The sequence below is a fragment of the Humulus lupulus genome, chromosome 2, assembly GCF_963169125.1.
Source record: "Humulus lupulus chromosome 2, drHumLupu1.1, whole genome shotgun sequence".
Taxonomy (NCBI): domain Eukaryota; kingdom Viridiplantae; phylum Streptophyta; class Magnoliopsida; order Rosales; family Cannabaceae; genus Humulus; species Humulus lupulus.
This window is the reverse complement of record NC_084794.1, coordinates 133996809-134008697: the sequence shown is the minus strand read 5'-3', so window position 1 is coordinate 134008697 and position 11889 is coordinate 133996809. Positions and strand designations below refer to the sequence as shown.

The 11889-nt window shown below is 34.6% G+C and overlaps 3 protein-coding genes across 4 annotated transcripts; 1 reads left to right on the top strand and 2 right to left on the bottom strand.

The window, feature by feature from the left end:
• Positions 1-3835: 3835 nt before the first annotated feature.
• LOC133818526 (uncharacterized) lies at positions 3836-5230 on the bottom strand. Of its 2 annotated transcripts, XM_062251440.1 has the most exons (5): positions 4941-5230; positions 4690-4860; positions 4508-4612; positions 4256-4424; positions 3836-4168 (listed from the first exon to the last, which is right to left on the bottom strand). In XM_062251440.1, the coding sequence occupies exons 1-5, from the start codon at positions 5225-5227 to the stop codon at positions 4076-4078; spliced, it is 825 nt and encodes a 274-aa protein (XP_062107424.1). In that variant the 5' UTR covers positions 5228-5230; the 3' UTR covers positions 3836-4075. The 2 variants fall into 2 exon arrangements, with proteins under 2 accessions (XP_062107424.1, XP_062107425.1); XM_062251441.1 differs by lacking the exon at positions 4508-4612.
• A 119-nt stretch (positions 5231-5349) lies between these two features.
• On the bottom strand, positions 5350-7744 carry LOC133814750 (uncharacterized). The gene is made up of 7 exons (XM_062247671.1): positions 7476-7744; positions 6945-7278; positions 6629-6859; positions 6455-6547; positions 6261-6377; positions 5703-6176; positions 5350-5613 (listed from the first exon to the last, which is right to left on the bottom strand). Exons 1-7 carry the CDS (start codon positions 7505-7507, stop codon positions 5350-5352), a joined length of 1545 nt encoding a protein of 514 aa, XP_062103655.1. The 5' UTR covers positions 7508-7744.
• A 1332-nt stretch (positions 7745-9076) lies between these two features.
• Positions 9077-9870, top strand: LOC133814749 (large ribosomal subunit protein eL20z-like). The gene is made up of 4 exons (XM_062247670.1): positions 9077-9128; positions 9396-9432; positions 9557-9674; positions 9817-9870. The coding sequence occupies exons 1-4, from the start codon at positions 9077-9079 to the stop codon at positions 9868-9870; spliced, it is 261 nt and encodes an 86-aa protein (XP_062103654.1).
• The last annotated feature ends 2019 nt before the right edge of the window (positions 9871-11889 follow it).

The following is an 11889-nucleotide window of genomic DNA, read 5'->3' as shown; positions in this document are numbered from 1 at the left end:
GACAAAGGGTATTTGGCAGAAGGGACCTATTCAAAGAAATGACTAAGTATAGGATACAAATGATCAAGAAAACAAAGGAAAAAGAAAATGTTCAGGAAGATACTTATTAACATTGGCGAAGTTAAGGATTAGGGTTGGGTTGTTACGGATCAGAAACCCATTTGTGAAGAAGAAGGTGTCCTTGTAATCTGGAGAATGGTTGTCGTTGTGATAAGGAGCCTTGTAGTCGAGGGATGAGATGGCATATTTTATCAGGGCGTAGTACCCATCCCGGTTGGACTTCTTCCTAGAGGTGGTGCGAAAGCTGTAGAAGTACAGGATTTTTTTCAGGGAAGGTTCGGGCCAATTTTGCTTCCAGTACAAGACATACATCCCCGCGCTGACTCAGTAAGCATTGGGGGAGAGTTTGAAAGGGGCTATCCCAAAGTACTTCAAAAAGTCAACAAAGTATTGATGCAAAGGAAGGGTGGACCCAGCCATCAGATGGGCTTGGCTCCAGGTGCCAAGGCCATTGACACTGAGGTGCGCCATCTCATATTCCCAATAAAGGTTCATGAGACATCTATCCCCATTCTCATATTGCCTCATAATGGCTTCTTGAGCCTCAGGGTGTTGGAAGAGGGTGTGGTACTCCTCTGCTTCAAACCCATCTGCCTCATACACCTGAGTAGTATATGGAACCGGGGCTCGGTTGACTTCTTCCATGGTCAACCCCTTGTGGTTCAATAACCCTAGCCCCTCTACTACTAGTCCATCAGCACGAACAACCACCTCCCTGACTAGTTCTCGGACTTTTGCCCTCCCATCGTCCTCGGATGCACCTTGTTCACGAGCCATGTCGGAAATCTCCTGGTCGAAGAGATAGAAGACTTGCTTGTGCAACTATCGCAGTTCCTCTTAAATCTAAGACAACGACTAAGTAGTTAGTATTCTAACCAAAGGAAAGATGACCAAAACATGGAAGACCCTAAGACTATTGCTCGGGGAGAAGAGGAAATAGTTCTCTAAGGATTTGTGATGTCCTTGGAGTCTAGGATCAGGTCAGAGAACATTACCAAAATTTATGAAACCCGCTGGAATCTGGGAATTTTCTAGATTCCGGTGAAGGCCCAGAAATGTGAAAGTGGTCTAAGATGTGTCAAGGGATATTTTGATCATTTCTAACATCAAAATGCACCTAAAAGGCTTACAAAAACCTGAAACAACTTCTAAAATGCCAAAAAAATCACGTTCCTAAGCATGCACCTAAACTCATAAATGAAACCCGATGCAAATTACAACTAAATATAGATAAGTAAGCACTTACTCAAGATAGAGCGCTGATAGGTGCTGAGGCGAGTCTTAACTCTGAAATATTGCTTGTCGTTTGTCCAGAATTGCTGAGAACTCAGAAATGGTTGGAGGTATGGGGGGACTGAGAAAGAAGAGAAGGTTTTGGCGTAAAGGTTTTGAATTTTGAATGGCTATTGTGAGAGGCTGAGGGGTGGTTCTCTGGGTTTTATAATCAATGGACTTAGAGGGGAAGCAACCCCTCCACGACCGTCAAATCGCCTACCACGCGGATACTTGAGCAAAATCCAACAATCAGGGTCAAAATGGTGCATTCGTGATCATTGGTCTTGGGAAAAGATGCCTCGGGCATGGGGTGAAAGCGCCTTGGGTACGGAGGGGACGTTTGGGATCGTGGAGTTGGCCCCTCATTAATTGCATGGATTGAAGGGCCCAGCCATAGGGAGTTGACATGTGGTATTACTTTGTAGAGTGAATTTAGAGGAAGTTCTAACGTCTCCCCCCAATTTTTCAAATCACTCCTCTCAATATTAGTCTCCACTTCCCAAAGGTGAGTGAAGACTTGGGGGAGAATGTTGTCCGTATTTCCACCTCGTACACGTGGCAATTAAGAGTGATTAGTGACGATATAAGTCATGACATTCTCGGAGTGCAACCCCTCTAGGTGAAGCCACCTCTCGGGCCAGTAGATAAGTCGTGGATGTCACCAAGTGAGGTCACGCCCCGAGGTCCATCCTCAGTTCAAGGATCTATCTAGATGAGGCAACGTTCGGAGGAGCTCACTTCTCTCACTCATCTGCTAGGTCTATGATTCCGATCCTCGGACCTAGGGTAGTGGCCAAGTGCCAGTCACTGCAATTGTGGGCCACCAAGTGATCGTTTGATAGCTTTTGGTGAGCCTCGATTGGTGGTGTCGAGTTCGTACACTTGACAATCGACATTTCCCACAACGCCGCCTGACATGGGCAAACGTGCTCTGTACCCTGACAAGTCAAAGATACGTTCCCCATAAATTTTGTATGCGGCTTTCAAAAATGGGCCTCGTGCAATCCGCTTGGGTTGTAATCTCTATTTAGTACAAGCCTTTATGTATTAATTCGATATTAACACCCCAAAGTGGGGGAATTTTTTTATTAATGATAGATTATTAGCATTAAGGATCCCATACCCTATATAATAATTTGAAAAATAATCTTCTTTTAGGGTAAACCAAACTCCACTTCAATATAATAAGCAAAAGGGGACTACAAAAAAAGAGACGTTTATGTGCCCCCAATTACAACAATAATTACACTACTTTGCAAAAATATATATATATATTCTCACAGATTACTCTCAAATGTTCCAATCATTCTCTGCTCCAAAATTCATATTTGATGCATCATTTCACTGATTCTTTTCTCAACTATTGCATTTTTCCCTATATGTTGGCCAACACAACTCTCAAATAATCACGGGGTAGAACAATTATATATATAAAATAAACATATCAAATAACACTTCTTTAAAGAATTTGTACCTAACATGTTCATATTAAAGATTTAACCATTTTGCAGGGCCAATAGCACTTAAGATAACTATTTAATGATATAGAAAGCAACACTCAATCAACTAAGTAGTTATGCAAGAAGCAAAATTAGAGCAAGTTTCTAAAGTTTGACATTGTCTTGTTCTATGTTAAATTTCATTACTCATATCCTAAATGTGTTAACCCAATAATGTATAATAGAGACTTTTTGCATTTGATTTAAGGGGATGATTTTGTTTAAGTGTTGTCTATGCTAACTCCAAAATCAAGATGAGGAGAATCTATTGTACCCCTTCAAACTTTCAAAGAGATAGACAGAGAAAGCGAGATACTAACACAAATTAAGAAATAGAATGATATAATATACAATCATATACTTAACAAAAACTAAACTTACATCATATTCATCAATTTGGTATAATAATTTTCTCATTTGTTCTCACAAACCCTAATCCACAAAATTTTAAATTACAATATCAAGAAGAAGAAATATCTCATTAATGGGAAAAAATTGATGGACGAAATAACCCCAAAAAACCCAAAGATAAAGGCACGTGAGAGAAAAAAAAATTAAGAAAACAAGAAGAAAGTTCTTACCCTATATTGTTTTTTCCTTTTTTCTTCTTTGAGAATCTTTGCCAAATTGACACTACTACAAAAATTACATGATAAGTCGGTTAAAAACTGACATCTGAATGTTCATAAGTCGGTTGGGAACTGACTTCCCATGCAGTGACTTATGATGTAAAAACATGGTAGGTCAGTTGGCGCCAAACCGACATCTGGTGTAAGACATGGTACGTCGGTGGAAAATTGACATCTGGTGTAAGACATGGTACGTCGGTTGCAAAACCAACCTCTGGTGTAAGACATGGTAGGTCGGTTGTACACCGACCTCTAGTGTAAAACATGATATGTCGGTTCACAGCCGACTTATGGTGTAGACATCTATTGTCAGTTTTAGTAGAACCGACTTATGGTGTTTTTTTTCTCTTAAAAAGTGTATTATGTCCAAAACAAATCATGTTTTTTTATACAAACAAACTGAACAAAACAAAACATATATCACAATAATATAAAATACTAGAATTTGAACTAAGTATCTAAAATAACGAGTCTTAAGTTAATTACAAAATGACTCACATAAGCATTGTAAACTATAGTTAGGCAACAAAAGTGTGTATATCTTCAAGAAAGTCTAAGTTAACATTGTAAGTATATCTCATTAAAAGTCTAAGTTAACAAAAGTGAGTGGACCTATGTAGTACTCATCAAATCCATGACGCATTGTGCCCATTCTTCACGTACTTCATTGATCTCATCCTTTGTGTAATAGTTCTTCCCGCCACACTAAAACAAAATTCATTGCATGAGTTGAATTATTATATTAAATCTTAAGGTAAAGCTAGAACTTTAATTATGAATATTTTCACTTACATTACTAGTTAGCCAACGCATTGAAAACTCATTTGTCACGAAGTCCTTCATCATCCTCATAACATAGAACCCACATTGTACTGATTGTAATGGTTGACCAGGACACTTAACTGTTCTCCACGCGACTTCCTTAGTTTTTGCATTATTTGTGCGTAAATGTTGAAAGACACTAAATAATAATAACATAAACATTTAGATGTTCTTAATTTTAAATGAATTAAAGAGTATGCAGTTAATTGGTTAGATTTTTACCGAGAAATGAGAGATTTGATTTCATCTGGTGGAAAATTGTGAAGAGAATCCAGGAAATAGCACAATTGGCGATCAAAATCAATTATTATAAGCATCCAATGCTTTCTAACAAAAACACAAAAATATTTCATTATTAATATTATATATATTCACTAACAAAATACTAAAAGTAAAAAACTTACCCCTTATGATATGGCAACAACCACATCTGACCCGGATTTGAATCAAGCATACGCTTTGATACCCATTCAACTCGTTCTTCTTCAGTGGATCCAACATTTGATAACCAAATTGGCTCAACAAAACGAAAAAAGTGACTGATCTCTCTTTTCACTAATTGGAAGTATAAAATCCTACATAAAAAATATATCTCTGTTAAATTTATAAAATAAGTTATGAACAAACTTATAATTATTTTAAAAATCTTTGATACCTGATATATAACGATACACATGATGCTCCAATCTCTTCCATTAAGCCAACATGGACTATATCTTCTTGTGAGATATATAAATCATTCTCATGGCCGAATATCTCAAAATCCATCGTAATTTTGATCATGAAACTTGGCTCCACATACTTCACGGTAGTTAATAGACACTTGAGAAAGCGAGGAACCCCACTAGGAATCTTGAAGAGTATCGGGGCACTAGCTTTAATTGACACTACTTCATTTTGACTAGGAAGTTTTTGGGAAGGATGAGATTTCTCTTGTGTCATTGGGGCATTAGATATTGGTGAACCATTCTTTTTTTGCTTCTTTGTCTTCTTAGGTAGCTTCAACATGAAAGTAACACATGTTAGTCATGAAAAATAATTTAATCACTAAATATAGTTTCTTGTCAATGTCTTACCAAATCTGAATCGTAAGGAATGATCAGATGAGATGGCCACTCAACATAGTGGCTGACAGCATGACGTACTAAAGAAATCTCATCTCCAATAGGAAAAATAAGTTTAGCCTCATCATTGCAGCATTCATCCACTTGCACACGATAGTTACCCTTTCTTAAGTCAACACAATGAATTTTTCCGCTTGTTGCCATTATTTGTCCAATAGCAACAATATCACCATTTTCTGTCAATAATCTAGACTTCTGATTATCCTACAAGCTCAAGACAAGGACAAAATAATATTTATGTTATAATAGATATTTTCTAAAATAATAATATGAATAGGTGAAGAATAAAATACCTTTGATGAAACTAAAGACTCATTTACCACCTCCATTGGCGTAGGGGTCTCACTTGTTCGTGAAACTATCGTAGGCAAACTCACTTCACTTCCTTTTAATGATGAAATTTTGTTTGCTAATTCTGTAAACTTTGTCAAAAATAACTCTCGTTCTTGTTCTCGTTCTTCTCTTTCTCGTTTTCGTTCTACTTCAAATTGTTCAGCTTGACTACGTAGTCTTTGCTCAAAGGATTGTTCTAACTTTTTAAAGTCATCTAAGTATTTTTGCGATTGGTGTTGCTGAAATTGAAATTGATATTGTTGAAGTCCACTAAAACCTCCTGCTGGCTTCAAAAAGTAGTCTCTTTGTGTAACTCCACGACTTTGGCCTCTTACTCTACCAGGATGCTCCTTTGTTCCTAACACTTGTGTCAATATATCGTTTGTCCCAACTTCTACAAGTGTCCCCTCATTTCTCTTATCTAGAAGGTCATCCTGCAATATTTAATTTCATAAATTTAGTAATACAATATAATGAAGGATAAAAAAAAATCCAAGTTCACATAGTTAACAACATACAATGGCATCTCCTATAAGCTTGTCACGTTCATTTACATAATTTCCTGATGCATCTTTCCTTGCCTCCTTCCAAAGTATAGATCGATCTATTGGCTCATCTGTGCCTAGTTTAGTTTGCTATAACAAAATAAAACTCAATTAGTTATATATTAAACCACTACAAAAATTAAAATCAATAGTAAAAGCTCACTTACAAGGTCAATTTCTATTTCTTTATAACTGTGTCGTGATGAACGATGAGGATACTCCAAAGCAGCACGCCTCTCTTTTTGTTTTTTACTAAATTCCTAATTCAATTGGAATAATTTAACTTTTCAATAAATTAATATATGAATAAAAAAAATTGAAACTTAGTATTGTACACTTACTTGAAATTCTTTACTTTTTCTTTTGGTGACGAAGTTTTTCCATTCCTCCTCAGGAATGTTATATCTTTTTGGAGGCACATCTAATGCAGTGGGATTTGCTTCCAATAAATCTTGGTTATTAAGGTAAGGAGCTACAAATCTTCTAGTCAAAAATGTTTTGAATGTCCTCCACTTGATGCCTACTGAACTCATCACTTCCTTTCTCATTCCCTCATTAAGATGAAAAGCTAGCTACAAAGTTTAACAATACAAGTCAGTGTAAATAATAATATACAAGTTTAAAAGATTACCTTCAATCTATAAACCTTACATTTACATCTTTCCAAACATTATCTAAAGTTACAGCAGGAACATCATGCCAATTATCATATGTAATTGACACCATTGACTTTGCTTGCATCCCCAAATAGCATTGTAACGCTCTCTCCGGAGTTCCAATTGATTGCCCTCTCTTGTTAAACCTTAAATTTATCTTAATCCCTTTGATCTTGTCAGCAATTATTTTTGCCAATCGCACTATCCCCTTAGTCTGCCTACTTTTCTTCTTCTTTGTTGTAAGATCTTCATTACCAGCCTCTTCTAAATTGATACCTTCGTCTGCATTGTCTTCAAGTTCCTCTTCGGGATGCTCTTCATGATGGTCCATGATCCTATTAAGAAAAAACAAGTATAAAGATTAGTACATAAAATAAACAATTGATAAGAATATTTCAAATACAAAGCCACTAGGGTGAGACTCAGGTTCGAAGGTTCGAACCTAGGATCTCTTGTTATTAAGGCTTTTAGTCTCAATTACGCACTAAGTGTGCTAATGATAAAAGAAAATATATTTTAAATACAAACTTACAATCCAAATTCCATCACAATCTCTTCGAACATATGGTCCAACTATTGATTCAATTCCCTCAAATTCATTGATATCTCCAATTTCTTTCTCAAAAGTTTGAAGTTCGCCAATCTCATAATCATCATCATCATCATCACCTATGAATTTTGGTTGTGATGCAAGTACAATTGACCATCTTGAATCTGATGGATCTTGAATATAGAATACTTGTTTTGCTTGACTTGCTAATATAAATGATTCTTCCTTATGGCTTATTTTATTGAGATCCACTAAAGTACATCATAACTCATCTGATATAACATACTTGTCTTCTACCCAATTGCATTTAAACATTGCCATCCTAAAATCACGATAATCAAGCTCCCATATTTCTTCAATGACTCCATAAAATTTCATATCTCCATAAAATGGTTTCTTATCACGAGCTGAAGCAAATTGAAGAGTTTTTGCAACAATACATACACCGCTATTTTGTGTCACTCTAACATCATCACGAGCTTTTGTACTAAATCTATAACCATTTACAACAAATCCATCATGCTTCTAGTTCTTACTTTAACCATTCAAATCCTGTGTTTTTGCTATTTATAGATGCGAAAAGGAGACTCATGAAAGAGCATATATACTAGTAATACTACTGATTATAAAGTTTCAAAGCTTATAATTAATTAATTATAACTTGAACATAAAGCTATATCATGACTTAACATGCATGTAAACAAACGTACCAAAGCATCCATAAGCTATATCCATATATATATATATTCATTTTGCAACATAGCTTTATTCTTTTTCAATATGCACAACTCACACGTTCTGTACTACCAGATTTGATGTTGCAGATTTAGAAGATCGAAGGGTATGTATAACTATGGCTGATCTCTCTTTCTCTTAATATGTCAAATTTTCTTTGCATTACAAAGCTTTGGTCATCATACTTGCTAGACTTTTCATCACAATTTGAACCATTGTCACTTTCATTACCACTACAAGCACAGCCAGCATCATCACTAAAACCACCACCACTTAAACTCTTATCCATAATCATCTCTTTTATTTCACTATCTTTGCTTAATTAATCTACCCACCAAAAAGAGCTAGCTGTTTAGCCATTTTTGGGCAATCAAATAGAATTTGGAATGCTTAATTAATATATATGTTTTGAATCAGATAAGTGCCAATATTTTCTGGGTTCAAAGTTACACAACCCCATTTGAGTTTGGCCAAGTGAAAACGAAAAAACTAGTAAGAAGTCAAATCTTTCTCATTTGACTTGCCTTTTAAGCCATACTATAGTTCTGGTAAAACCAGCTCAACTCATCAACCGGTGCACTTGCTGAAAGACTACTCGACATGTCTTGACTAAGCTTTTTTTGTTTTGTTCACTATCTTCCCAATCTCTACGTCTACTATATGCTTTCAATTTTGATCTTTTTTCTCTTCAAGTAATGAATTTTGGATAATTAATATATATTTATATTTATATTTATATGTATGTATGTAATGTAGAGTGGAGAATTGGTCTTTACAGTCTAGTTTGGCTAACATGATTGTGATTGGTGAAGCTTTAAATAGTCTACAATACGCTTAAAGCTGTCAGAATGAAATTGCTGGCATCTCAGTGGCATCAACTGGTGCCAACCATGTCAAATCGTATATGTTTATCCTTGTTAAAATTGGTAAATGTCGCTAATAATAGCAAAATCAAGGATCAAACTAATATGTTTTACTGAGTTATTTTAGAATTAAGTGGGAAATTTGAATATTCCTTCAATATACTAGTGGGAACGTTGACTATGAAGATAAATTTAAAATTGACGTAATATTATTACATTATACTTGGAGATGGAAATGCAAATCCATGTTGAAGGAAGGGACATTTCTTTGTTAGACTCTTCTTCTGGTGGGATTTATGAGAAGTCTCTGCATGTTTTGGTTGTGGCATTGGATGGTTCTCGTGAGTACTATTACATTAATTTCTCTTCTTATATTCTTTTCAATTCAACAGTATCATGTTTGGAATCAAAGGACAAAGGGCATTAATTTTGTACTAGTTTGGTCTGTTATGTTTGTTTGAGCAGGTTTTTATTGGGGTTTGTATTTCCACCATTATGGTACTATGCTACAGTGCTTTACTTTGGAAACTATTACCTTAAAGATCCTAGAGAAAGACCTGGACTTGCAGCATCAGCCATTGCAGTAAGTAAAAAAAATAAAAACTCACAAACCAAGCAAAAGTAGCTTCTGTCGTTTTCTAGTGTTGGTCACATATGGTTTTCTATGTTTCCGTGGTTTTGATCATTTTTTGTTTTTATTGGCTGAAGATAATGATATTTTGCAGGCTTTGATTTGCTCGGTCATTGTCTTGGTTTCCCTAGCTGCTGTTTTATGTTAGTTGGGTCTCATGTTTTGACTGGACACAGGGATTATTCAACCACACTTGTTAAGTTTTCTGTACTGAATTTGGGCATACAAGTGCCATGTATGTGTTATCACTGTAATGAATTTACAATAGGAACAGAGTAAAGTCTATAAATTTAAATATATATACATTTATATAAATTTAAGAAAATGGATGTTAAAGTCTATAATTGTTTATCCATTTGCCAAACAGGTTATAGACTATGCAAGAAAAGCAAAAACAACAGGTTATAATAAAACGACTCAGTAATTTTATCAAACAGGTTATAGACTATGCAAGAAAAGCAAAAAAGAGTAAGTAACTGAGAAAACCCAGTTGGGAAAAAAGATGAAATACCTCTTCGAGATAGTCTCTAGCTCTAGTTTTCAATGGGTCACCGGAGAATGTAAGCACCGGCGAATTGGTCGAGCGAGAAGAGTTGAATGAAGCAGTTGTGGGAGTGGGAGTGGGTCGGAGAGCAGAGGGGTTGGAGCTGTGCGTGGAGAGAGTGAGAGTGACTGAGGTTGGGTTGGAGATTAGGAGAATCCCTGCCATGAAAAACAATAAACAATATATATATATAATTATTCACAGATTAAACAATATATGTATTTATAGAAACCCAAGCACAAGAGAAACCCATAAAAAACAATAAACAATATATATATAGTTATTCACAGATTAACTGTGACGGCAAAAATCAAACTCTTGGGAAGAAAACAAACCCCAGAAATCAAACTCATGGGAAGAAAACAAACCCCAGAAATTCGCGGCGGGTATGACGGCAAAACGGATTGAAGAAGAACGGTAGCTGGCGGAACGAAGAAGATGTGAAGAAAAAAAATTCGCGGGTGTACAATGAAGAAGAAGAGTATGCGCGGGATACTCAATTTTATTTGGGTTTTTTTTTCCACCCTAATCCTAATTTTAACATGGTATGTCTCTAATAGCAACTGACATATGATGTAGCATCATAAGTCATTTATAGAACCGACTTATGCTGTTAAAACTACAAATATATAATTTTAACATGGTATGTCAGTTCATTAGCAATCGACCTATGATGCAGCATGATATGTCTGTTCTAGAACCGACTTATGATGTTAAAATTAAAAAATATATAACTTTAATTTGTTGATATTTTATTTTAAAATTATAAATCTCCAACTTATTTAATTTATTTTTTTTCTAATATTTATAAATATGCTATTTATCAATTAAAATATTTTCTTATTAAAAACTAAATTAATTTTTTTAATTCCAAATAATTAATTAATTAATATTTCAAAAATTATAATATATGTAATATTAATAAGTATATATTTTTTATACTTATTGCATTCACAAATCAATTATATATATGCATTATTTGATAAAGTAATACATTTTAAAATTCAAATAATACAAAAATAAATTAGACTATATCTTTAACAATATATTTTTATAATGACATGATAAGTCAGTCAATAGAACCGACCTACCATGTCACATGAAAAGTCAGTTCCCACACAACCGACTTACCATGTCATTTAAAAAAATATTAATTAAATACATTAAAATATTTATAAAGTTTTTTTTTTAAAATTATAAATATTATTCAATTAAAATATTTTTTCATTATAAAATATAATTATTTTTTATATTATAAATAATTGATTGATTTGATTCATCTATTTATATTTCAAAACATTATAATGTAGATAAATAAATATAAATTTTTTACATTTATTTCATACACTACTAAATAAATTATTGTATTTTAAAATTCAAATAATGTAAAATAAATAAAAATGTGACATGATAAGTCAGTTCATATAGTACCGACCTACCATGTTAAAAATGTAGGACATAGTAAGTCGGTCCACACAGAACTGACCTACCATGAATAACATGGCATGTCAGTTTTGCAGGAACCGACTTACTATGACATCTTCAAGCATGGGAGGTCGGTTCAATGTGAACCGACCTACCATGTCAACATGGTAAGTCGGTTCCCGCGTAACCGACCTCCCA

Excerpts from the sequence above, each read along its gene's own strand:
- LOC133818526 (XM_062251440.1), bottom strand. The coding sequence starts at position 5,227 with ATGACACAAGAGAAATCTCATCCTTCCCAAAAACTTCCTAGTCAAAAT. Across the intron at positions 4,861-4,940 it reads TGTGTATCGTTATATATCAG|GATTTTATACTTCCAATTAG; the intron begins GTATCAAAGATT and ends TTTTTTATGTAG. Across the intron at positions 4,169-4,255 it reads TGCGTTGGCTAACTAGTAAT|TGTGGCGGGAAGAACTATTA; the intron begins GTAAGTGAAAAT and ends ATTTTGTTTTAG.
- LOC133814750 (XM_062247671.1), bottom strand. The coding sequence starts at position 7,507 with ATGTTCGAAGAGATTGTGATGGAATTTGGATT. Across the intron at positions 6,860-6,944 it reads TAGATAATGTTTGGAAAGAT|CTAGCTTTTCATCTTAATGA; the intron begins GTAAATGTAAGG and ends TAAACTTTGTAG. Across the intron at positions 5,614-5,702 it reads AGTCTTTAGTTTCATCAAAG|GATAATCAGAAGTCTAGATT; the intron begins GTATTTTATTCT and ends TTGAGCTTGTAG.
- LOC133814749 (XM_062247670.1), top strand. The coding sequence starts at position 9,077 with ATGAAATTGCTGGCATCTCAGTGGCATCAACTGGTGCCAACCATGTCA. Across the intron at positions 9,129-9,395 it reads GGTGCCAACCATGTCAAATC|TCTCTGCATGTTTTGGTTGT; the intron begins GTATATGTTTAT and ends ATTTATGAGAAG. Across the intron at positions 9,675-9,816 it reads TTGCAGCATCAGCCATTGCA|GCTTTGATTTGCTCGGTCAT; the intron begins GTAAGTAAAAAA and ends GATATTTTGCAG.